At 31.3% G+C, this 27,491-nt stretch overlaps 2 protein-coding genes across 2 annotated transcripts in view; one reads left to right on the top strand and one right to left on the bottom strand.

Moving 5' to 3' along the window:
* Positions 1-13,900: 13,900 nt before the first annotated feature.
* The window catches only part of LOC134681844 (acid-sensing ion channel 2-like), a 34,034-nt gene continuing 20,443 nt past the window's right edge, over positions 13,901-27,491 (bottom strand). The window contains exons 10-13 of the mRNA XM_063541486.1: positions 20,009-20,072; positions 17,626-17,736; positions 15,969-16,044; positions 13,901-14,315 (exon numbers count right to left, since the gene is read on the bottom strand). Coding sequence (XP_063397556.1) covers positions 13,911-14,315; positions 15,969-16,044; positions 17,626-17,736; positions 20,009-20,072 — 656 coding nt within the window. The 3' untranslated portion in view covers positions 13,901-13,910. The remainder of the gene's footprint in view (positions 14,316-15,968; positions 16,045-17,625; positions 17,737-20,008; positions 20,073-27,491) is intronic.
* On the top strand, positions 20,914-24,215 carry LOC134681473 (uncharacterized protein KIAA1958 homolog). Its single transcript, XM_063541109.1, has 2 exons — positions 20,914-21,734; positions 23,160-24,215. Exons 1-2 carry the CDS (start codon positions 20,914-20,916, stop codon positions 23,923-23,925), a joined length of 1,587 nt encoding a protein of 528 aa, XP_063397179.1. The 3' UTR covers positions 23,926-24,215.

The raw sequence follows: 27,491 nt of genomic DNA, 5'->3' as shown, positions 1-27,491 counted from the left end.
TACGTTTATATTTAATATATATAAGTACGTCTGAGTCAGTAACAACTCTACAACAGATTTATCCATTGGATCACCAGCAATCATGGTGATACATGGCTGTGTACATAATGTATATACACCTCGTCTTAACATCAACCCAACAATATTAGATCTGTAAAATAATATTTCATTAAACAATATTTGTTTTATTCAACTCTGGATTTTCAATATAACACTCACCCGTAATAGGCCGTTCGTCATTCTTAAACTCGACTGTTGTAATATCCTCGCCTTTCCTTACTGATACGGAATCTATATAAGGTATAAAGATAGACAGCACTATGATTGTGAAAAGCATTTGTAGATCTGTTGAAAGTGTTAAAAATTAGAAATAATCTTGCTGCTTGATTTTTGTATTTATATTATTTAGAAGGAAGCACTTCAGCAAAGAGACACAAATATGATATCGAAAGATACACTTGTGCTATCTTAAGGGTGAGTATTTTATTCAAGGATATAAAATTCAGCACTAAACCACATTGGTCAATGACGTTTAAAACAAGTACACCCTAGTGAATTCAACTTCAGCACATGTGCAAAAGAAAATGAGGAAGTAACCTTAGTGTTATCAAATTTTAAAGTCGGCCCCGAAACTAAAAGAATTGGTGGATTCAGAATTCGAAAAAAAGGCAACGAACTATTTTTGGAGGGGTAGTTTAGGCCTATGTGTTGCAATATGAGTAACATAAACGATGTCATGAATACACTTCAAACGTGAAACTCCAGACGTTTAATACATTCGGTATGCTTTATACTATCAATATATATATAAGTATTGACAAAAAGAGGTTGTCAGATAAAAGTTGTTTATAAGTTATGAATTGACATACTCCACAAAATGATAATGAATTAAAAATCGTCGTTACAAAAGAGAATTGCATTATAATTATCTATTAGACATGAAGACATGGACCAGCTTTATATTTATCTATATAACATGGACTTTTGAATGGACATATTCTATTTTTTCAATGTATTTTCTAAATAAACATATACTTTTTGTGTGTTGTGTACTATTATTTGTCAGTTTGTGTTTTTTATTTTTTAGTCATGTCGTTCTCAGTTTGTTTTCGATCTATGAGTTTGACTGTTCCTCTGGTATCTTTCGTCCCTCTTTCATATTTCATTATCTGGGCATACTATTTCAGTTTAATATCAAGAAGGTAAATATTAAATAGTCTATTATTTGTATCGTACTTTAAAGCCAAACTTTTCATCGACCAGTTCAAGGCTTCTGAGAAAAAGATCAGTCAAATCATCACGTATGAATTATAGTATTAATTTTATTTTATCGGTAGGCATATTTATTAAGATTCATTTTTCTATGTTGTGTTTAGTGTGTTATTGTTTGTCTGTTTCTTTTTAAGCCATGGACTTGTCATTTTATTTTTGATTTATGAGTTTGATTATAACTCTGGTATTTTTCGCCACTCTTTTATTATCGTCATAAATGCGAGAATGATGGCCCCCATTTAACAAAAGTTGGAAAAATTGGTGTTTCATCTTATTGATAGTCTAGTTGAATATATAATGTAATTGATTACTACAAATAAACCACTTCATTTCAATTCAGATAAAAAGTTGTCACATTGACAAGCATATCATATCTCCCTTTATTATTGCATCACAAAGAGTACAATGAAGGTGAAATAATATTTAGGTAATTCTATTTGCAAATGGAACGAAATCGGGTGTTTCTGCATCATATACGCGTGTCTTACATTTATTATCTAAAATAAAAAGTTCTTTATAAATTTTGTTCGTACGACGCACTTCTCAGATTACCGTAATCATGAATGCTAAATATCAAACAACAAAAAATTAACACCGACAGACATAGGTACATGAACACGCTAGAAGTAAGTTTTTACAAAATATGCATAAACAGAATACGAAATTTTTATCAAAAAAGAGACTCTAATTAGATGGTTACAGTTACAATTGCGAAGATTTTTTATTAATACAAATAATGTGACTATCTGAGTAAAGCAAAAATAAGAACTAGAGTTTTGATATACGATACATATATTTGTTTGCTGATTTCATTTAATTATTAATCTCGCATTTTGCCATTCTTCAGAATTACCAATAATAAATGCAAGCAATGATTTACAGTCATTCACAATTTAAGTAAAGTAATTTTGCTGATAGTCAGAAAATATGTTTTGGTCATGAGTATTATGAAAAAAACAAAGTTAAAGCACTAGTAAGAATAAAATGATTGAACCAATTGAAAAAAAAATACATTAATGTGAAAAAAAATCGTACAGTTTCAATGTCAATTATAAAGTTTGCAAATATATTAATCATGTTAAACAACTCAACTTGTTTGAAATAAACAAAAATAACTTATCAACTATATATGTAACCTGTATAAATAACTGCATGCAATGATATCGTATAATAACATAAATAATTACATAGTATGGATATGTTTCAATATGATGTAATTTTAGTTAAAATTTTTCCTAAGCCACCATTTTAGAGGGATAACTGAATTATTTTGCTTTTTTGACTTTGATATTATAAATAGTTACATATAGATAGGTGTTTCGATATGACGCAATTTCAGTCTATATTTTTCCTCACAATTTTAGATGGATATATGAATGATTTATTGCTGGTACAGCGAAAGTGAGAGAAGTAATCGAGTTGAGATGACCAATGATAATCTGTTTATCACTATTTTACCTAAGACGACGTTGTCAATTTCATGTAAATTTCGTTAGCAACGCCACGTGGCATCCTTAGTTTCTAGCGATAATTTTTCCATCTCAAGCGAAAAGCATGATATGAAAATTATCACAAAATAAATCAAAGGAAAAATGCACAAAATAGCGATAAATATACTTGTTTTTTTTTTTTAATTATTGTCATATTTCTGACTATGTGTTGACGTAATGTTTTCGTTCATCAATGTATTGAATCCTTCTACCTGCATAAGGTTGCAGAAAGACAATCTTGTGAATATATTTGAAAGCGCAATACATTTTGAAACTGTAATTTCTTTTAAGTATAGAAGCCACAGTTATACAAGTTACAATGCTCTCTACGGACATTTTTTGGGAAGTTATGCAATAAATAATTCAACTGGAAAAACAAACAGTAAAGTAATTTAAAAAAATAATAGATTAATACATTAGATAAACACAGTTAAGACAGATTTAACAGTCTGAGTAGATGTTATGCCACACAGTGTTGACGTGTTTCTACTGCGCTATGGGAGCATCAATTATACATAATACCATATAGTTAAAGATGACAGAATGAGTAGAAATTATCTAATATACAGAACTATAAAGTTTCAAGTTAATTGAACATATATTATAGATTTTAAAGTAAGAAAATGGCCCATTGAAACCGGTTATATTGCAAGCTAAAAATTTCACTTATTTAACAGTCGCTAAGATTCCATTATATTGACAATAATGTGTGAACAAAATAAATAGACATAATAGGTTTAAATGTCTAAAATAGGGGTACAACAGACAAATGTGTGATATAATCCCTATAAAACAAGCAAATATGTCAAAAAGGAAAAACAAAAAGGGAAATAGACAAACCATTCAAGCAAAAACAAAAGACAAGAATACAAAAAATTACCATAGCACAATAACACAAATAATAAAATTTCAAAAGTAAATGATAGATAATTGCAATTGTTTTCACAATTTTTCTATAGGGACAAAAACTTTATTCTAGCTGTGTTTCTAACATGAAATGTGATAGCTGAAATTCTATTATGTTTTTAACGTTCATTATATTAAAAGATACAATTTATCTATAACGCCATAGATTAAGGTGTCAGACTGCCAAACAACCCTGTTCTTTTATGAAGTACAAAAAGTTGCACTACCTGCCCCTATGTTTGTTATGTTATTATTTTATAAAACTAACAATCAAATTTCAGAATGTAGATAATTGTGAGCAATGATGAGTTTGTTTTCAATATTCAGGATTCAAGAAAAATAGACAAATTATAGCACAATTGACACAAGATAGAAATTTGAAGATTAGGTAACACCAACACCAACAAAAACGGGGGGGGGGGGGGGGGGTGATTTCAGGTGCTTCGGGAGGTTGTACATGTTCAGTCCCTTCGAATTTGAGATAAAGGATACTACAGATACAGTTAAGTCGGCTTCATATCTTGACTTACATCTAGAAATTGACAATGAGGGTCGGTTGAAGACAAAACTTTACGACAAAAGAGATGATTTCAGCTTCTAATTGTGAACTTTCCATTTCTAAGTAGCAACATTCCAGCAGCACCTGCACACGGGTTATATATCTCTCAATTGATACGATATTCCCGTGCTTGCATTTCCTATCATGATTTTCTTGATAGAGGGTTACTGCTTACAAGGAAGCTATTAAACCAAGAGTTCCAAATGGTGAAGTTGAAATCATCCCTTCGTAAATTTTACGGACGTCATCACAAGTTGGTTGACCGTTTTGGAATAACCGTTTCACAAATGATATCGGATATGTTCTTTACGTCGTAACTACAATCCCCTTCCCTTTCATGAATTTGACCTACCGAATTATACTTTTTACTGGATGTGTAATCACATAAGCAACACGACGGGTGCCGCATGTGGAGCAGGATCTGCTTACCCTTCCGGAGCACCTGAGATCACCCCTAGTTTTTGGTGGGGTTCGTGTTGTTTATTCTTTAGTTTTCTATGTTGTGTCATGTGTACTATTGTTTTTTCTGTTTGTCGTTTTCATTTTAAGCCATGGCGTTGTCAGTTTATTTTAGATGTACGAGTTTGACTGTCCCTTTGGTATCTTTCGTCCCTCTCTTAAGGTTATACCGTTTTTTTTATAAAGTTAAACTTAAGGGCAAATATTAAATATCTTTGTTTTGTCAAAAATAAAAAAGAAGCATGGATTTTTAGATGTATAACATGTACAATAAGATATAGACTAAGTTATAGTATTTCTCTGTATCATCTTTAGATTTATATCTCGATTTTGACATATAACCTATGACAAACAGGACGATTTTAATTTTGAAACAGTCAATTTCCCCCACCACCTTAGTAGCAATATACCAACTACACATGAATACGGGATATACATCATAACTCATTCGGTGTTTAAGAGCTTGAAGCTACTACTCAGACTTTTATTAAACGACATCAGTGTCTAAACAGAAAATTGATGAATCATGGGTATTTCAAAGAACATATCGTCCTTTCTTTTAAAAAAAAGTTCATCGGAAGATACCTAGACCTTGTTGACACATATTTCGTATCAACTTCAAAAATAATACAACATGGTCGTGTAGTAAAGATTCTGGGCACTGACGTTGTTTCTAACGTTAGTAATATGTTATAGTATTGTGTAATTTGTCTTTGTTTTTTATTCCTGTTAATGTTGAGTCTATTGTTTGGTAAATATTCATTTGACGTGGATCGGTACTTTTACATTCCGTTATTGTGTTATTATTTTTTGGTAAATATTTGAATTCTTGTTATTCGTGTTTGATGATCATTTCTCATGGATGTGGCTTTTTTGTTGGTATGTTTGTATGTTTTAGTGATTAAGACCATACTAAAAATATCCCTTCTATATCCCGATTTTATGCATCTTTACCTATTATATAGATATAGGAAGATGTGGTGTGAGTGCCAATGAGACAACTCTCCATCTAAGTAACAATTTTAAAAGTAAACCATTATAGGTTAAAGTAGGCCTTCAACACGGAGCCTTGGCTCACACCGTACAACAAGCTATAAAAGGCCCCAAAATTACTAGTATAAAACCATTCAAACGGGAAAACCAACGGTCTAATCTATATAAACAAAACGAGAAACGAGAAACAGGTATATATTACATAAACAAACGACAACTACTGTACATCAGATTCCTGACTTAGGACAGGTGCAAAAATTTGCAGCGGGATTACACGTTTAATGGATCCAAACCTTCTCCCTTTTTCTGAAACAATAGCATAACATCACAACATAGAAAAACACACGATAACATATCAATTGGCAGACTTAACTCAATCAAAAAACGTATGATTACACAATGAATGAATAAATATGTCTGTTTGTTTTGTTCACATATCGTTGTAAATATAATGGAATCATATGCGAATGTCATTCAACCTATATATAGCTTTAATACCAGGTTTAATTCACCATTTTCTACACAAGAAAAAGACTGTACTTAGTCTGGAATATGACTGTTGTTATCCATTTGTTGTGTGTGTTTGAATTTTGATTTTGCCATTTTCTGAAGGACTTTCCTTGGATTGTGGTATATTTGTTATTTTACTTTATATTAATATTAATAGGTTCCTATCATAATTTTTCACTGAAGCATTCTACATTAGTTTGAATTTTTGGAATAAGTGTAGGTTATCGTGTTCTTTTTTTGATTTTGTGTTTTATGTGTATCTTTTGTTAATTCGTGTAAGGAGTGTCACAGAATACATGTATTTTCTTCAGTAAATCAGGTTATGATTTTGACTGTCCCTCTGGTATCTTTCATCTCTCTTTTATGCAATTACAGGTGCCAAATGAAACGTATGTTGTTCACATGAAATTTTAAATGGCCAGAAGACTTTAATTACCATATTTAGGAAAAATGCCCTATCTGCACTTAAAGAATCACTTATCTCATGAAACTAAAGGTCCAGTTTGTGAGGAGTTTATAACGACATTGTCTACTAATGAAGGTTTTGACCAGTCTGTTAGTTTATTACTTGAATGTATAATCATGAAAAAATATATATGAAAAGTTCTTTATATTTGTACACATCTATAATACTTAAAGACCAAACAGCCTATTGTTTATGCGCATCAACTAACGCAACTTGGTAGTGACTTAAAAGCTCTATGACGTTGTTTATAGCAATAAAAAAACGTCAAATCATTACGTCCTATTTCGCGTTTTTCAAGGATTCCAACATGGTGTAGGCTTAAAAATACGTCTCCCAAGAAAAGAGGAATTAAACGTTGCGCTGATATCTTGTTGCAATTTAACACAAATGGACACAAAAGATATACACTATATTTAACCTTCGTTCTAATAAAAATAATGAAATGTAAATTTTGATTTCGACTTATTTGCGCAGTACTGCATTTCATTTTTTTTTAGTCTTTCGCGTGAAGATTTTGTCTTTTATTTGCGCAGATTGTGTACAGGTTACCGGGCTAATAAGAATTGCATTTCAAATTGTCTTAAAAGAAGAAATATTAATTATTTCGCCTGATCTGACTGAAGCTTACAGCTAATTTCCTAATGCATGTAGATCAACACTTTGGTTAGTGTGCTTGCTTTGTTTGTATATTTTGATAATGTCCAATTAAATTTAAATATCATATCACAGGTTTACATACCTATATATGAAGATGTCAATCTAAATTACAAAGCTTGAAAAAACATTTATACAAACAAAGCAAGGAAGCCAACCAAAGTTTTACCCTACATACATTAGGAAATTAGCTATATGACAAAATCAAAACTCAGCGAATATGAATTAAAATCAAAATTTGTTCGTGTTTAAAACTAAATTGTTGTAAATCTAACTTTTGACAAAAACAATTACGCTAAGAATAATATCCACCATAAAGTCTCTCCATTTCATTTAGCTACAACTAAGAACGGAAAGATTGAAAAATAAATTATTCTCAATGCCGACAACAACCTTGTCTTTGCTTTAATTTTAAAACTTAGCATTTAGATTTATAATAATTCTTACTTTGTAGTTTTCAAAAGACAAATTATTTCTAAATACATTTTTGAATTAAAAACTTTTTGTATTTTATATGAACTGTCTGGTTTATTCAAAACACGTGAGGAAGTAATAACAGGGATTTTATTTTATGATAGATGTTTAACGTTTTAGAATCAAAAACTTTAATTCATATATTATACCTATAATTTGCATTTCCTTATATCTTAGATATTCAGAAATAATGAAATCACAAACTAGATGGAATAATGTCTGTACGTTATAATCGGGAAAAAATAATGGTATAAAGAAGTCCGTCCGTGCTTTTGTAAGTCCATCTGTCAACAGTAGCAAATGAGTTCGATACGGCAAATTTCTGAAATTGACGCAAAAAAAACCCCCACACACATCTAGTATCGGGTATAGTCAAACACTCTGTAGTTAGCCAGTGCCATCTTTCATCTCTTTTTTTTATTTTCAATAATTTGTTATGAGGGGCAGAGGACAAAAACAGACTTTCCTAACAAAAGCGACGTGAAAGGTTATTTTCCATTCCGACGGATTGTGTTTCTGAAGGATAATATTGTGCGGCAACATCGTAAGATCTGAAAAATAATACTGACACATGCATTTAATCTCTTGTATTACCGGATAATAAAGTAGGGGATTATAGTTGTCATTCTTGGAAATTTAAATGTAGGTTTCAAACGTCCAATTTGCAATTTTTTTATTTAAAAGTGCGCCAGCAAGGAAAATTTGTACTATGACGTCAGATGCAATGTTCTGAAGAAAGACAACTCTTTTCTTCAAAATGAACGGTGACATACATTTTTTATTGCTTTATTTTAAAGAGTACACATGGCACATGGCACTTTCCGTCTTGAAATTATTATTAAGAAATCACTGGTAGATATTTTTTAATTCTGGAAACGTTTTTCATTTTTACGTTTTACTTTTGGCGGGAATGAAATAAATCATATTTTTAAAGATCAAAACAATATGAGTCTAAAACTCTTGAACCTGTATTTAATAAATATAAATCTACTGTTTAACATGAAACAAGAATTATCCTTGTAGGTTTGATAAAACGTATTTTTGGAGAGTTTATATAACAAGCTCATATTATGCTAATATTTGGGAAAACACGAAACTGAGGTTGCTATAGCGACAAAACTGAGTCGGTGACCCCCAATTTTTTTCATCATGTTTTATTCCTCAAATCATGAAATACCTTCACACAAAATTATAAGGAAAAATCACTGGTAGAAATGAATAGGCTGTTTGGTCTTTAAATAACTAGGTCCAATTTGTCAGCCTTCATGGGGTAAAACGACAATAAAAGTTTATATATAGCCAATATAGGACAATGGTGTAGGTTTAAAATTACACCACTCCAGACCCTTTTGTTTTCATAATAATTAATATTGCCAATAATTAACAAGTTCCGGGTCGAATCCGATACCGATACTAAAAGTATGTTCACCTGTTATTTATTACCTTATCTGTACGTTTTGCAACTGGCAGGCGCACCATCAAACGGCGTATTTTGGCTTTTACTATATACACAGGTCATTATTACAGGGTTAACACTACTAAATTCAATCATTGTCAATGTTTTCTATATTGTAGTATTAAATCAGTAAGTCTTTCTAAGATAACAATACGAATACTAAAAAAAAAGAAAAATAAGGCGTATAGGTACAGTTTTTAATTTGTTAGCGGGCATGACGTAAAACAGCGAATCAAAGATTCAACTTTATTTATAACTAATATAGGACAATGCTGTTGATATTAAAAAATACTCCAGTCCAGGACCATTTTGTTTTCCAAATCATTAATATTACCAATAATAAGTTCCAGGTCGACGGGTTCAGTCAGAAAGATTTGAAAGCAGAGAAAACTGTGTATCTTATAATCGGCATTACTTTATCACATATGAAAATACCAATACTACAATTAGGCTTACGCATAGTTATATACTTTATTTAAGTCACGGACCCGCGATATCACGGGTGTGTTCTAGTGTTTTATAACTTTAAACGTTTCAAAACTAAAAAATACAACTAATATAAACATGTATGTCTCAACCGATATTAATTTTGTTTACCCTATAAATTCCCGTATTAGAACAATTTCATACTGTGTAACTTATAAAACCTTAATGGATTTTTATGAAATTTTGACAGAAGTCAATTTCTACAACTGTGAAATAGCATCTAGAGAAAAAGATAAGTTTAAAAATGTGTTTATGTATCGATAAATGGACTTGTTTGTTTAAGTTAACATTACACTCTGAGGCCTCGTTGACACCAAACGCTGTGTACAGTAAACATGTTTACATTTGGTTTAATGTAATGTGAAACTAGTGTGCATTACATTAAATCAAATGTAAACATTAAGCATTAAAAACGTAGGCTGTATCAGCTTGCTTACAGACCAGACAAAGAAATAGAATTGCGATGTTAAGGATCACTACATTTCTATCTTTTCTGTTTGTTTCAAATGGTATTTTTTCTCCAAGGAGTATTTAGCAAAAGGAGGAGGTTATGGGTTTGTCTAACTGTATTTAACGGACTTTAGATACTGCACAAACAAACAATTAGCCTCACCCTTTTTCAGTAATGCATTTATGAGTGAATTGTTGTTTGAGTAAAGACCAGTGGCAAATATTTATGTCAGTGTGTACGTCCAGTCGATGCGGGAAGACATTTTCAAATGAATTATGTGTTCGGCAATGATGATGGATGAGTGTTGTTTGTTTTGATAAAGGGTTAATACGGCTACGTAAAGTTTTTATAACAAAAAATATATTAAGTTTAGATAAATACTTCTGCAAAGAACTGTATAAATAAGTGTTATAAGTATCAATTTTATATAAAAATCGCTTCTTTTTTAAATATAAATGGGAAAATTAAAGTTCTGAATGCCTAGTTTTGTGTACACATAACCTACACAAGGCCTACATCGACTATCGACTGTGTGTAGACAAAACATGATTTACACTACATGTAAACATTGAGTTTTATCAATGAGAACGTAATGATGTTTACTTTAAGTGTGAGTTACACTAACAAAACACCGAGTTTAGGTCAATGTGAACACGGCCTAACACTGAATGTAACCATGATTGAAAATGTTTATGTCGTAGAAACTGAAGCTAAACTGCTTTCCAAATCATATACCGTTTGAGAGGTCATCCAGTTGTTCTTCACATTGTTTTCCAGAGAGTTTAAGGGGAAATGTGGTTTATAGGTATGTGCCCGCAAAAATCAAACTCAAGAAATGTGATAATATGCCACTCCTATAACTTTATAATAGATATACATTGTAAACATTCCTTTGTTGCTTTCATTCTTCCATTTCCAAGCGCTGTTCAATGATATTTTTTTTAGGTCTCATGTACTTGACATATTTAATATTATGTTCATTCCAATGAACTAGAAACATTGAGTAGCTTTCAGTAACTGATTGTACCATCAGAATGAATTTTGTTGGTTTTGTGTTTTTTTTGTTTTTTTTTGTTAATCGTGCCAATCGTTTGAGTACCGCCATTTCCTTCTGTTTTTTTCAATGTTTTCCTTATCTTTTGCAGTTACATAACTGTCGGTAGTAAGGAGGAGAATTGACCGCTAAAAGACATGGTTAACCTAGCTTTATTCTTTATGTTGTGCGTTTACTAAATCAGCTAAGTCCCGTTATTTGGGACTCTTCAGTGGTTGCTGTTTGTAGTTTTGTTCTTCATATGTATATATTTTACACATGGTTATCAGTTTTATTGGTTCAGATTTTGTCATGCCCGATCCATTTATAGTAGATTTGGTAATGTTTTAAGGCCGTACAATGACCTTTGTTACATCTGAATCAATGATATGTAAACAAAAGTAGGATTGAAACCATCTTGCTGTATCTTAATTCAAAATGCAGTCACTTCATCTACAGAATACAGGTATAAAGGTGTCTCTTGTATATTTTACTTGCTGCATATTTGGGATTGATTACATGCTCATTTTTGACATATGTATTATTGAAAGTTAAGCCAGTACTTTGGATTTTTTTTGTGATTAAAATTTGCTGTTTCAAAATGTTAGAAATGATTATAAATGAAGGAATGTATCTCCCTCATGAAAAGCTCTGATTCCTTTCACGAATTTGGCTATACCTTTTGGACCTTTTGCATTATAGCTCTTCATCTTTTTTATAAGCTTTGAACTTAGAATATTTTGGTCACAAGCATCACTGAAGAGACATGTATTGTCGAAATGCGCATCTAGTGCAGGCACATTGGTACCGTTAATGTTATTACCTGAATAATAAATAATTCATTAAAAAAGGAGATGTGGTATGATTGCCAATGAGAAAACTCTCCAAAACAGTCCAAAAATGACACAAAAATTAACTATAGGTCAACGTAACACCTTCTACAATTAGCAAGGCCAATATCGCAAAGTCAGCTATGAAAGGCCCCGAAATGACAATGTAAAACAATTCAAAGTAGCGGCCTTATTTATGTAAAAAAATGAACAAAAAACTAATATGTAACACATTAACCACAGGCTCCTGACTTGGGACAGGTTCATTCATACAGAATGTGCCTTTTCATTTAAAAAATACACAAAATATGTATCTACGATTGTTGATAAAAGTGGAAGTCAATGAAACCTGACATAATCAAAAGTTAGAATGTACCAAGCAACGGAACTAATGTAAATAATCGTTATATTTCTAAATACATTCACTTTTCGAAGAAATTTGTTAGATTATTTGGATTTATATCTAGGCAAAAGTAAAACCAAGAATTCCAAAGTGAATTTTAAAACGGAAAGTCTCTAATCAAATGGTAAAATAGTAAGCTCAAACACATCAAACAAATGATCTGAAATGTCAAAGTATTAACTTGATGAACTCATGATTTACGAGAAAATGGTGGATTTAAAGATTGACAAAAGATACCAAAGGGAATGTCAAACCCATAGATCGAAAATAAACTGACAATTCTATGGTTAAAAGAAAAAAAAGACAAGCAGACAAATGATGGTACACAAGATGCAACATAGAAAACTAAAGACCAACCAAAACGATTCCAACTAAACAACTCTCACTTGTATGACAGTCGCATAAAATTCCACTATACCGACATTGATGTGTAAAAAAACCAAATAAACACAATAGGCAAAATAGTCAAAATAGGGGTAAAAAAGCCAACATTGTGTTATAATCTTAAACCCTATAAAACATACAAATATGTAACAAAGAAGCACAGAAAGAGATATAGCCAAAGCACTTTTATAAAAATTGAAAGACAAGAATACAAAAAAATACAATAACACAATAACATAATGACGGCATGTCTAAGTACAGTGCCACGTCATATGTATATAAAAACAAAACACAAAATGCATACAGAAAAAACACATTATAAACAAGGCAAACCTCTGACTTGCATGACGAATGGTTACAGTCCGTTGTATCAACTAAATTGGATGAGCAGCCTTAACTGACATTATTAGTTAAGATGACAACCTTATATACATTAAAATGTAATTTGTAGTAAAAGGTCAAAGCTGCTAAAACATATTTATTTTACCATGATAAAACACCATCAAACCTTGGTATGTAATCATACTTTACATTTTAAGATACAGGAGACAATAATGAATGAAAAATCAATCAATTAGTGTATTCAATATGAATAATTACAATTATACAGATTTAGAAAAAGCTGATGACATAAACCAGGTTTATAATTTGGTTAGCCAGAAACCTTAATCAATTAGATATTCAAAACTAGCAAATCTTTCCATTAGCTTTTAAAAAGCATTATCAACGAATTCAATCATTTTTAATTCGACCATTGAACTTATCTTTCTGGCACCTACGATTTGTAGATCCAAAATTAAAGTTACTGAAACATTGAAAAACATATTTTTCATAGACTATTTTCACTTCACAATCACAAAATACAATGTAACAGATAACTATTCACACTGTTTACATCACAGACAAACATCAAGACATCAAACCAATCTTCATATGGAGTTATGTCAAAACAATAACGAAAACATAATGTTTATTTCATATAAAATATTTCTTATATCGATACGTTACGTATGGTTACTTAACAGCTTCACATGTATTTCTATATAATTAATATAATTATATATAAATAGTGTGTACACTTCAATTACAAAACATGATCTGGAAATACATTATACTGTTTTGGTAGTGCATTTTCAACGATCGATATCTCGCTGTAATTAGCATTCTCATCATTGTCTCGCTTTTGTTGCTCGGCAGTTAGCATGTTAATGCTTTTAAGGATTTTATTTAAGCCATCGTTAAATTCAGTTCTTCCTTCTTGTTTCTCCTCATTCATTCCGTTAAAACCTTTGATTATTTGATTTAAACCATCGTTTAATTTGTCTTCAGCTTCCCCTCTTTTTTGTTCAGTAGAAAGCAACCGGACGCTTCGCTTTCTTATAAATCGCAGGATTAGAATCCCAAGTTCTAGAATTTCACCAAGGCTGATGACAGACATGCCAACCCACAGTCCTAGGGATCCTCCAATATCAGACCAAAAGTTTTCAATCTGAAAAACGTCATAAAAACACGCTTTCAAAATTGTTTAATTTGTTTATGTTTTCATGTTTTTATAGATACTAATGTACACGTAGAAATTGATTAATATAGTGTTTATTTTCGTGTCTCTGGATTTTATTAGATGTATTAGATACTTACAATGCAAAATTGACTAAGAACGCAACTGCACGACAAAAGCGATTATTTAAAGGTTCGTATTGTTAACTTTTCAATTTTGTGTTGTGAATTCGACATGACAACATATACGTAATGACGCGAATCTTTCAAATTTGAATTAATAATCCAGATAGGTTATTTGTATACAAAGTAGTTGTCGGTTAAATGGTTTCTTTGATAAATAAAACTCAGCTCAAAGAAAATGGTATTGACCAAAGAATGATTTACGTTGACTATTTGTTAATTATTTCTTCTACCAGTATCAGAATAAGAATGTTAAGGTATATGATGTAAGTGATCTGATCATTTAAGGTACCACTCTAAAGTTTGATGTTTATTTCCAACTCCTTTCTCCGATTGGATTTATTTAAATATGAAAACTAGTGTGGAACGCAATTTATTTTTGAATAACTGAACATTTAAAAGGCATTTTTAATGGGCTTACGTGTACATCAATATTATATAATGTATGTTTTATAGGTTGTATGAAAACCCTTTTTTCATATTTGTAATGATGTATTCCAACTTTTTGTCTTCCGAACTTTGCTTTCAATTTTACGAAAAAAAAAGAGCCAAAAGACGCCAAGTATTATTTTGATCATTTTAAATAGATTCATGTCAATAGTTTAAGAAAACGTATCAACAAAAAGTAATCAAACTCTAGTTGAATCACATTTTTGGAAAATATGTGACATTTTGAAAGCCTTTTTGCAATATTGTTATGATACATAAATTCAGAATAGTGCCATGAATACACAAACAAAATTATATTACACCTAATCTCGGAAAATCAAATATGTGACAGATACTGATTACATATGAATACAAACGGTAAGCGTAATGTATAAGTAATCCAGGAATAGAAGATGATTAAATTTTGATATCGTTGTCAAACTGTGGAGTTCTTATAACATATAATATTATTGAAGACATATTTTAAATCACGGGAAAACTACTGTATTGACCTAAAGTGTTACGATCCATGTCCCTTCTAGTTAAAAAAAAGCGTAGTGTGTGTCATTCAAAACTCTTTGGTATATAGGTTAATTGTCATGAAGTTATACTTCACTTTTAGGTTAAAGACTTACTTATACTCTTCTATAATATCGATGTAATAATAGAAACAAAACACAATAGACACTCAAACAATGAGTTGTCTAATTTTCCATTCACATATACTAGTGAACTGAAAAACTAACAAACCATGCCATTAAAAGGGTATTTTCTTTTAATTGAACCTCTTCATGTGCAATTTCGTCTTCACAAATTTAAAAACAAATATTTTCAATTATACAGCAGCAATAAATTGAATTTAAACATATCAATCATAATTGTTTTACCATAACAGTCAAATTTAAGTGGCATGGACTAATCTCCGACCTGTTGCACTATAAAACTTTATTAAACTCTTGTTAAATTCTGAATCTCAATTTTTTATATCAATTGACAGAACTAGATTATTAAGATAATATGTACGTATATATACCGTATATGCAAGTTCCTCTTCGGTAACCTCTTCTTGTAGGGAGGAAAAGTAAATGTTGACAAACAATAAGCTTTCCCTGTTGAAAAGAAAAAATGTACAATTACTATATACATACTACAGTCAGGAAAGTACTGTTGCCCCATTCATATTACGTCAGCGAAAATTTAAAACTACTCATGGTCACTTGAACAAAAGAACTCAAATGCAATTATAAACTGGCTTTGATAAATCAATACATCAAATGCAAACTACAGCAACTGCATTTGACATTAATGAATAGTGTTCCTGTATGCCAATACAAAATGAAAGATACGAGATCAAGCTATGACAACAATTATTGATAACCTTGAAATTGATTTCAATCAATAAACAGGAGTTAAAACGCACTATATTCGTTATGCAACCTCTTGGGATAAAAACGACACTAACACAACAGAAGCAAACATATAATAGTTTAATTTTTCGGGGATACTAAACGCCTTATATATTTTCGATAGTGAACAAAAATATAAAACACGTTACAAAGAGTAAGAAACAACATATTTCTTGAATTTGGAGTTAGACTATTTCAACAAATTTGGCGGCATTCCTATGGGAATGAACTGTGCGTCTCTCCTTGCCGGCCCTACATTATTTTCATATGAGTCGGCATTCCTATAGAAATTTGTCAAAAACAAGAAGATAAAAGAGGCATAATCCTTTAATTTCACATTGAGCTATACTGAGGATGTTCTTTCCGTTAACAATCCAAACTTTTCTTATTAGACCCTATTAATTTATCCCCCAGAATAAGAACAGACACAGCTACCTCCGTCGCCCCATATTTCGACTTTTACCAATATAGACATACGTAGTCATCTGTTAACCAGAATTATATGATACAAAAATCTGTCACCAAAATACTGAACTAAAATTCAAAAAGGTTTAGCTAGTTATAAAACCAGATTGAACCCACTTTTTTCTTTATTATAAAAATACCTGTACCAATTAAAAATATTACAATTGTTTTCCATTCATTCCTGAGCTTTTTATTTTGCCACTCTCCATCTCAATGTTTAAAATGAAGCCAATTATTCTTTAAAGTATTGACTTAAACACCGAGCATTTGCTCATACCCAAACAGCCATAAAAAGCCTAAAATTACTATCGTTAACAATTCAAACAGGAAAACCAAGAACCAAAATAGAACTTACATTGTTTTAGTTTTCACTATTGACTTTCTTTTTGTTTTGACAATTGAAAATGCATAGCACATACGTTACTCATCTCGAGATAAAGTTGAATAAAATATTGCAAACATTCGGACTGAAGAGGGATTTCTTACAACCAATATTACATCAGTGATTTTTTTTTAAAGACATACATTTACTGATTATTGAGAAAAAGTTACTTGAACTAACGTTTTTATAAATAACAAATGAAAAGATTCACTAGCAATCTTTTAGATGACCTTAAAATTATCACATGAATCGCAAAAATATCACTTCACTGTAGAAACAATATTCAACAGGTTTTCTTCGTTTAATTTTACCAACACGATAACAATGAAAAATTATATTTCCCATCCTGCATCTTACTTTTCTAAAGTTTATGAAGTTATGTCGTTTGGAATATACCAATCACAACTTTTCTTGTATCCGAATAAACTAATCTTTACCTCAAATCCTGGTATGCTACACCTCTTTGTTTCAGGATTGCATCCAAAACTCCTACATAACTTCTTCCTGGCCATGTTGTCATTGACCGGAATGTCTCATATTTTATTTCGCTTTAAAAGAAAACAAGAGATTCGTTTTAAAGATATAGATAACTTTTCTCATTGGTACACTTGCAAGAGACAGCAGAAGTACATCGGTGTTTAAAAGGCATAAGTCGATCAAGAGAATTGTTGGTTGACGTACCCTTATCTATTTAATTGATTTTGATGGCAGATAAATGTTATTCTGAAACATTGTGACATTGAATTTATTTCGAGTTTTACACTTCATATTGAAGATGTTTGTCTATAATTGATAAAAATGTGTCAATCTACATGTTTGACTGTATAGTTATATACCTTTCTTGTTCATTCTGTTGTCTGAATTCCTGTTTTCTCATCTATGATTTTGTTTTCATAAGTGGTATTAATTATGTTGAGACACTTCATAGTTGCAGGGACTAATGTAACTATATCTTAACGGATTATTTTAAAAGAAAGTTTGTGTTGATGACATATATTTAATTATCTTAGTTGAACTAACAATTAACCTTTTGACTTATTGATCTAGTTCATGACATATTGTAAAGACACTATTCATTGTTGCAAAACCTTTTGTAGACATTTAAATTGCGCTGGACTTCTGTCTTGTTGACAGTAGAGTCATACCTTTTGAAAACAGTCATACTACGACGAGTCAAACATTAGGAAGTTTAATAGTTTTTAGATGTTATAAGCTAAGTTTATGTCCGTAGATGTGAGTATTTAAACTCTTCGAAGTACTTCATTGCCATTAGGCGAAGCAGGATACTGAAGGATGTTAACAAACCCATATATTTTTTTTTGGTCTTAAGTTACGAATTTTTCCTATGTCTTACTCAAATCTGGGGATTTTGTGAGAATTTAAGACTCTATCATTGACTAAGTGAACGTTAAAGCAACTTTTTTTTTATCATGAACTATTTTTGTAGAAATTGTGACATTTTAGTTATCATCTTTACCAGATGTAGGGTATTATTTATGATGGAATCCTACAGGTATTTAAGGGGGCTCGCGGGTCTAAATAAAATTGTTTATTCAATATAGGATTGCTCTATGTTTTTTCTATAAATGAACTTTATCTTATACTTAATAGACAAATGAAATAAAAAAAAATGGGGTCACCATTCATTTACAATCTGCCTCCGGGAGAAGCATACATTTTTGTTAATGTCATTTTTTCTATTGAGCAAATAAGAGAAATAGCGGTCATATCTACATAAAAAAGAACTGAATTACATAAAATTGCTTACATTTTACAATTATTTAGTTTATGTACAGCTCATTAGAAAACAAGAATAAAAATATAGGTCATCGATGAGTTAAAAAAAGATCTTTCAGTTTTAATGCCAAAAAATGGCATTTTTGCACCAAAGGGAGATAATTTGGAGCTCTTTCAATGATATTTACATTTAAAAAGTATCCTGGGGCAAACAAGAATTGATTTTTTTGAATGATTTTTGTACCATATGATAAATTAACAACGACTGAAGGTAATAAATAAATTTGTACAGTAATGAAAAAAATATGTTCATTCTTTTTTCTGAAAATGTTATACCTGCGAGCCTCCTTAATTATATTTTTTTTTATCTAAAGACAGAGAAAAAGCTAGAACGAATCTATGGCAATCAGTAATTTATTTATTTGATAGAAATATAAAGAACATTACTGGTCAAAATAATAAAAGTGTTGTTGTTATCTATAATAGAGTTATGATCCTGCTCCGAACAATGAGCATCGATATGAAAGGTATCTACTTTGAGTGGTATTTGTGACTGTCAGTATCTGAGTTGACTTTGACATGTTTTAAGACAACACAGTAGTACGTACATAAATTAAGCAAAATTTTGAAAGCCATAAAAGAGCTATAAGGCACATTGTACATTACACTTTACCGTAAGAAAAATGTGAACTTACTCCAAACTTGACCATAATACTGGATTACCTACATCAGTGATTTCGAGGTCGTCATGAAATGGTAAAAAAATAAAATTGTCGGGAACTTTTATGGCTAAATTTTGCAAAAATACAATTGAGAATGGAAATGGGGAATATGCCAAAGATGACAAAGACAATATTCATAACCCGAACAAGGAACACATAACATCCGAAGGCCATCAATTTGTCTTCAACGCAGAGAGAAAATCCCGACCCGGTTTAGTGAAAATAGACGTCAACTTAATTTTACTCTCCAATGTAAGAATGTTCGTCGCTAGTGGTTTTATTCAATTAAACCTTATATTCCTAAAGAACATATTATGTACTAAAAGTGATGAATTTATTTATAATAGAATAATGATCATACTTGCAAGGCTCTTTGCAACTGCAGTTGTCGCTACTTTTTTCAGCTTGTGCCATACATTCAAGCTCTAAAATATATAAAGGACATTTTTATTTTCTTGTTTTACTTAAACTTAAAACAATCGCCATAAACAACAAACGTGATATTGATATTAAGTAAAGAAATCAGTCTCTGTCAAAATATAAGTTTGATAAACGGGCATAATCAGGTAATCATGCTGATAATAAAATTAAGTATGGAAATGGAAACGGTGTCAACGAAACAACAAACCGACCAAAGAGCAGATAACAGCCGAAGGCCAACAATGGGTCTTTTAATGCATCGCGAAAATCACAGACCCGGAGGCGTGCCTCAGCTGGCCCTTAAACAAAAAAATATACTAGTTCATTGATAATGAACGTCGTACATGAACTCCAAATATATATGAAAGAAACTAAAATTGGATATAGAGCAAACAACTTATTTTCATAGTCCTTGCATCACTGAAATGAATGTATTTAAAATCAAATACCGAAAAATAATGTCATCAGAAGTTTCAAATATCATATATTATACTGCAATCAGCTATTTTACTATACAGATAAAGCTATACGTATAAACGTAAGCTTTATACGTCAATGACCTCGACTGACCTATAGGCCACGCCTACTTTCCGGAACTACTTTTTAACAATGTCACGTCACTTCCTTGGGAATTGTGTCAACAATCGTTAAACTGTCGATAAACTGTCGGTGTTAAATAATAGAAATAATAAAAAAAATAATAATAGATTCGATAGTTTTGTTTTCTTACACCAATTATATGTTTGTTTTTATAATTTTTGACAATTTCAATGCATTCTTGAAAAGCCAACATATTCCAATGCCATAAACCCTCCCCACAAACTTCGTCTGCTAAATTTCCAGAAAATGTCGGACGAAGTCGCAAATTTCAATCTCCTGTGGTCTCCTATGAATGTATTACAAGATGAACAAGATGTTAATCCAGATATTGATGAAGATCTAGAAAATGTCCTGATCCAAATAGATATGTTGGCTGATCAAGGAAGTACTGAAGTATGTCCTGAATACTCCATTGAAACAAACACCACAACTGAAACTACAAATACATGTATTGCAACGGTTCCAACTGTTCCAAACACAACACATGAAAACATGGAACTTGAAGATAAACAGTTTGATGAAGAGTTTTTACATCTTGATGATAATGGTGTACAAAACTTTCTAGACAAACAGCAAAACAAAAACACTGCAAAGAAATCCTTTTATGATTTAGCATTGGTTACCAGGTTTCTTAAAAAGAAAAAGGAAACAAGGGAAATACAAACTATACCAGTCCTTGAGCTTGACTCGCTTCTGTCTAACTTTGTTTTAACTGTAAGAAAAAAAGATGGCCAAGAGTATGAACCATCCACTATCCGTGGCTTCATAAGTAGTGTAGAAAGAAAACTGAGGCGCCACAAATATGGCCACTCTATCATGGGAGATGATAATGATGAGAGTTTCCATCTTACCAGAGAAACATTGAAGGCAAAGCAAAAACTATTGAAACAAAAAGGCAAGGGCAACAAACCTAAAAGGACCCAGCCATTAACAGATGAGGAGATTGCCATGCTGTTTGACAAGAATGTTCTTGGTGACAATTCTCCAAAAGCCCTCCTCAACACAGTATGGCTGAACAATTGTGTTCAATTTGGACTGAGAGGTGTCTCAGAACATTACTCCCTTCGGTATGTTTTTATATGAAATAAAATTTAAAGTTATTGTTAACAACTTAACACACACCTTTATCTCCTAAATCTTGTCCAGTTGTTTCATAAGCAATCATATCACATCACATTGTTACTTTTTTTTTAAAACATGCATAAAAAAAATCAAAGGAATAAATCACATTTTATTTCTATAAAATATTTGGAAACCACAAGGATAATTTTTACTGCACATTTTCTCTAATACAAACAACATGGATCATTTTTACTGCACATTTGCTCTAGAAACCACAAGGATAATTTTTACTGCACATTTTCCCTATTAGAAACTACATGGATCATTTTTACTGCACATTTTCTCTAGTAGAAACCACAAGGATAATTTTTACTGCACATTTTCTCTAGTAGAAACCACATTGATCATTTTTACTGCACATTTGCTCCAGTAGAAACCACATGATAATTGATAATGCACATTTGCCCTAGAATGTAATCCAATTTTCATCAATTGATTGATTGATTGAACGCCACTTTCCGCCCGCACTGTTACGTGTAACATATTTAGTGTACAAACTGCATCTGGTTGTCGCTTTTGATACACTGAATAATACATTTGTACATGCATAATAAATCCACTCGATGAATAAACTTAATACCAACTCATTCTTTACTATAATTATCTTCATGTATGTTTGTATCACATCTTCATCTGTTATAAACTACTGCCAGTGAAATTTTGCATCATACATGTACATGTAGTATAAAAAGTTTCTGTCACAGCTTGGATTTTTTAATTCTATAAGTAATTCTAGCAGAATACTTGAGATCACTTGCAAGTATGTATCAAATTCAGACGAATACATGTTACAACTCCTTAGTTAGTGAATGGTACATTTGTAGTGTTCAACTTCTTGCAGCTAGCTATATAGCAGAACAGAATCTGAAAATATAAATAAATACAAAATTTAAATGAGACTAGCCACTTAATAAAGGTGATTGGAGTATAATTCATAATAATAAAATTAAAATACACAACAAACATGACATAAAGTGTACGATTAAATAAGACATTTTGTTTTCTCGTTAAAATAGGACATTTTGGCCCTTTATATATTTTCTATACATTGTAGAAGGCTCTAATTTCAGATACATTTTTGTCAATCTACAAACAAAATAAGTCCAAATAATTATGACACCTTGGACGGCTAAATATTTTTTTTGCTTTGACGTCTTCCGCCTTCCTATAGATGTATGGCGTCAAAGAAAAATATATAATAGCCTTTCAAGATGTCATAATTATTTGAACTACAGCAAAGTAAAAACTAATTGTCTAATTTCATGACATTGTTAACTGTGATTGACCTAGTCCACTTGTGTAACTGTTCATAAATAAACTATTAAATTTTCAAATTGTAAAAAATATGATAACACTGTTGTTTTTTTCAGTTGGGGAGATGTTACTTTAAACACAGCATCTGATGGCACAAAATACCTAGAATTGAATGAAAGACAAACCAAAACTCGTACAGGGGCAAATGTCGCAGATGTTAGAGAAGTGTCCCCAAAAATATATGGAACAAATGGGGATCATGATCCAATTAAGTATTATGAAATATATAAATCCAAGAGGCCACAAAATTTCTGTGATGCAGAGGACCCATTTTACTTGGCACCGCGCACCATTTCATTGGCCGACACACGCTCCGAAATATGGTTTCTTCGCCAGAAAATAGGAGAGAGAAAAATGGGTGCAATAGTTAAATCCATGGAGATTGAAGGCGGGCTAGATGAGAACAAGCGGTTAACAAACCACAGTGCCCGGAAGTATCTCGTTCAGAAACTTAGATCAAATGAAATTCCTGACACGGACATTATGCAAATTTCGGGTCACAAGAATGTGAATTCCATAAACAGTTATAGTTCAATTTCAGAAAACAAACAGAGAAAAATTTCACATTTGTTAAGTAATACAAGCAGCGAGGAATCTTTAACTTGTCACACTTCCACCGTGCCAAACTTACCGTGCACATCAGCTTCAACAGTCCTCCCATCTTTGTCTCAGCCTGTCAGTCAACATAACAACCTTGATATGATGGCACCTTCTATTAGCTCTCAAACCAACATGTCGAGCCGTATTAATTCCATGTTTTATGGCGCTACTCTCCATATCAACTCCCTCAATGTTTACATGGACAAACCGCCTCAACAGTAATGGCCGCGCGCCAAATTCCGTTGGATCACAACGTGTAGTAACATTTGTTAAACTTTTGTAAATTTAAACTTTTTATGTCTTCAAACTGTTAATTTACATATTATATCTATTAAATGTCACTCTGTAATTAATCTTGTTCATTTTCTATTTCAATTTCCTAAAAATATCAATGTCTTATCGCCTGGACTTTTTAAATTACTACGCTATAAAGGGAAATACCCATAAATTGTACCCCAAAAGGGAAATTCTGAACACTTTTTCTTCTTTTTAACAATAAATATGTTACGATATTTATTTTTTATATTTTTTTATCGATTTCAGTATAAAAACAATATACGTATAGTGTCTTGAAATATGAAATTTATTTGTATTCGGCACGAAACTGGGGGAAATGATCGGTAGAACCTCGCATTTCCCCCAGTTTCTTAGCCTCATACAAATAAATTTCATATTTCAAGACACTATACGTATATTGTCTAACGATTTGAAAGAGAACCAAGGTGATAAACAAACAATTAGGTGAACATGTGAACTCCAAAAGCACCGAGACCGATCGCATAACATTTCATTAGTCTTATTGATGAATTTCGTTTAAAGTTTTAATTACTATTCGGGTGATATCTTTGTTGGTAAACTGTAAGTCCTCGAGTGTCTCATCAACCAAAATAGCTCTACGACATTTGTATAGGATTTTGGATTTCAATATTGTATTTGTATAAGGTTTGGAATTTCAATGTTATTCTTGATCCATTATCTCTGTAGAAATACTATTTGACGAAAGAATCTGGTGCGTTATAATTGGAAGTGTTCAATATTTTACATTGAGATTTAGTCATGCAGTTTTATATAGTGACTTGTAAAGCGAGCTTGTTATTTCATAAGGGTTTTTCATCATTGTTATAGAGGTGTTTTTGTTAAAAGACGAGTTATCATTTGTCAAAAATCAAAATCTAAGTTTGTTTCAAGAAAGTTCAAGATATGACACAAACCCTCTAGATACGGTTGCAATCTAAGAGATTTCAGGGGTATTGGTACATATTATATGTAAGCATTATTTAACCGTTTGTAATTGAGTCATCATAGCATGGTTAGTTATATTGTGAGAGAGGGATATTTTAGATCTACTATATTAATATATAGATCAATTGATTTTAGTTGATATATCATGTTTTCACTTTAATTTCTGAATTTAAAATCTTTAAATTTTAGAAATTTAGTACCAATCAGCGAATATCATTCTGTTCCTGTCTTGACATTTGACCTTTGACCTGGATGCAGTTCTGTCAGGACATAAGAATAATAAGAGTGAACTTAACTTTAGACGAGTTATCTGATCAGTATTGAAAAATAGTTATCAAAGGAACCAGGATTACAATTTTGTACGTCAGAGGCGCGTTTAATTTTCATATGACTCATTAGTGACGCTTATATCAAAATATAAATTAAGCCAAACAAGTACAAAGTTGAATAGCATTGAGGATTCAAAATTCCAAGAAACTGTGCCAAATATGGCTAAGGTAATATATACTTGGGATAAGAAAATCCTTATTTCTCGAAAAAGTTAAACTTTTGTAAACAGGAAATTTATAAAAATAACCACATTATGATAAAAGTATGGACTACTGGCCTGGTGATACTTTCGGGGAATGTATTGAAGTCTATAGATATGTGTGAAATTTTACTGGAATACTGCATTTGACTTATTTAACATTTGGTTCGTCTTTTAAAAACAGTTGAAAATATTTGTTGAAATTATTCCTTTGAAAACTTTACGGACACAACCACAAATATGTTGACCGTTATTAAATACTTGTTTCATAAATGATGACGGATATGTTTCAATTGTCCCGAATGCGACCTACCAAATTATACTTATCACAGGGTTTGTACTCATGGGAGCAATACGACGTGTATCATATGTGAAACAAAACCTGCTGACCCTTCTAAAGCACATGATATCTACCCCCTGTTTTTGATGGGGTTATTGTGGCTCAGTCTTTTTTTCTATATTGTGTTTTGTATACTGTTTGTCTTATCTTAAACCACTTTTTTATGTAAAAAAAACCCTACACAAAATGAATATTTAAACACTGATTAATCATATTTTAGTTATATATGTTTCTTGTCTGACGTTTCAATCACTATGTTATGTTTAATATGAAATGAAAACAGTGCTACAATTTGGACGCAAACAACTGTTTTTACTTCTCTTAGAACTGTAAACTTGCTCATCAATCATTATCTTATGCAACAACTACTTAAATTAGGATTTTCTACAATAAAAACTCAAAACAAAGAACTTTGCATTTAAAGATGAGATAGTTGGTTTTAGTTTTACATTCGAATTCCTACCTAATCATTGATTGATTGTTGATTGTATGGCTCAAATTTTATGTGATTTTAATTAAGCTCCTCTAAAGAAGGATGAAAGGTACCAGAGGGACAGTCACTATCATAGATGGACTATAAAATGATATCGTCATTACGTCGATGCTGTAGTAAAAGATATCCATGGACGCATATGTAATTTTCAAACCCTAGATCAAATCAAACAGAATTATGCAGCTGGAAAGAAAAATGAACACGAGCTAGCAGTTGATGTTTACGAACATTTTGACGATTTTTATAGGTTGTTAGAAAAAAAGTCAATAAGTTGATAGAACGAATACATTTGGTAAAAGATTCATATTTTGTTCAAAACGTGCCAAAGTAAAACACAGCATTTTGTCGTAAGTTAATAATAAAAAAAGCATGTTACAAGATTTTTAGTTGCAACACGGTTTTCAAGATGCCACGGTTTTTCCGATAATCTTTTCAAATATCAATACATTTGCAATAATGTAAATCGATATTGACTTTTAGACCCTACAAGTCTTTAAATGTCATTTGTTAACATACTGTTGCACTTCTTCTAAAACATATCGATAATATGTTACAACATCAAACGGGAGATATTAAACCTGAAGGGGGTTACTATTTCAAAAGGTTCTGGTGATTCAGAAGCTTTTAACCACATGTCCTTGAAACGCATTGAAATACAATGCAATAGTTTTGCCTTGCTTGTACTACTTTGTAATCTTTGATTTTCAAAGTGCTATCGACATAAAATCGTTAAATCTGGAAGTAAGTTGAATTTGTCAAAGGTTTACGACAATCAAAAAACGGGCCACATATTTATAGTTTGTGACCAAATACTAACGTTGCAGAACAATGATTTAAAACTAGTAATGGCTTAGATTTCCAAACAAACGATTGTACTGTAAGATTACCTCATGTAGTTATTTAACACGACAAAAATAACTTTTTAACGACATCGTTTCAGATTATATTACAATTAGAAGTATGCTCCCCACAGCGATTGATAATCTATCCAATATAACGAGTGGATATTCTTAAGTTATCAACTATTCGGTGCAAACAGAATTATACCAATTCTATAAATGACAATGTTTCATTTAATGAATGATGTCAAATGTGTTACTTTAGATAACAATGCTTAAGCTGTCACAAACAAACACTGATCCTGAAACTTATGAATAAAGGATGGTACCGTATTGTCAATACAC

Source organism: Mytilus trossulus, chromosome 8 (assembly GCF_036588685.1).
Source record: "Mytilus trossulus isolate FHL-02 chromosome 8, PNRI_Mtr1.1.1.hap1, whole genome shotgun sequence".
Taxonomy (NCBI): domain Eukaryota; kingdom Metazoa; phylum Mollusca; class Bivalvia; order Mytilida; family Mytilidae; genus Mytilus; species Mytilus trossulus.
Note: the sequence above shows the minus strand (reverse complement) of the source record. Positions and strands in the feature narration are given on the sequence as shown.

Excerpts from the sequence above, each read along its gene's own strand:
- LOC134681473 (XM_063541109.1), top strand. The coding sequence starts at position 20,914 with ATGTCGGACGAAGTCGCAAATTTCAATCTCCTGTGGTCTCCTATGAAT. Across the intron at positions 21,735-23,159 it reads TCAGAACATTACTCCCTTCG|TTGGGGAGATGTTACTTTAA; the intron begins GTATGTTTTTAT and ends TGTTTTTTTCAG.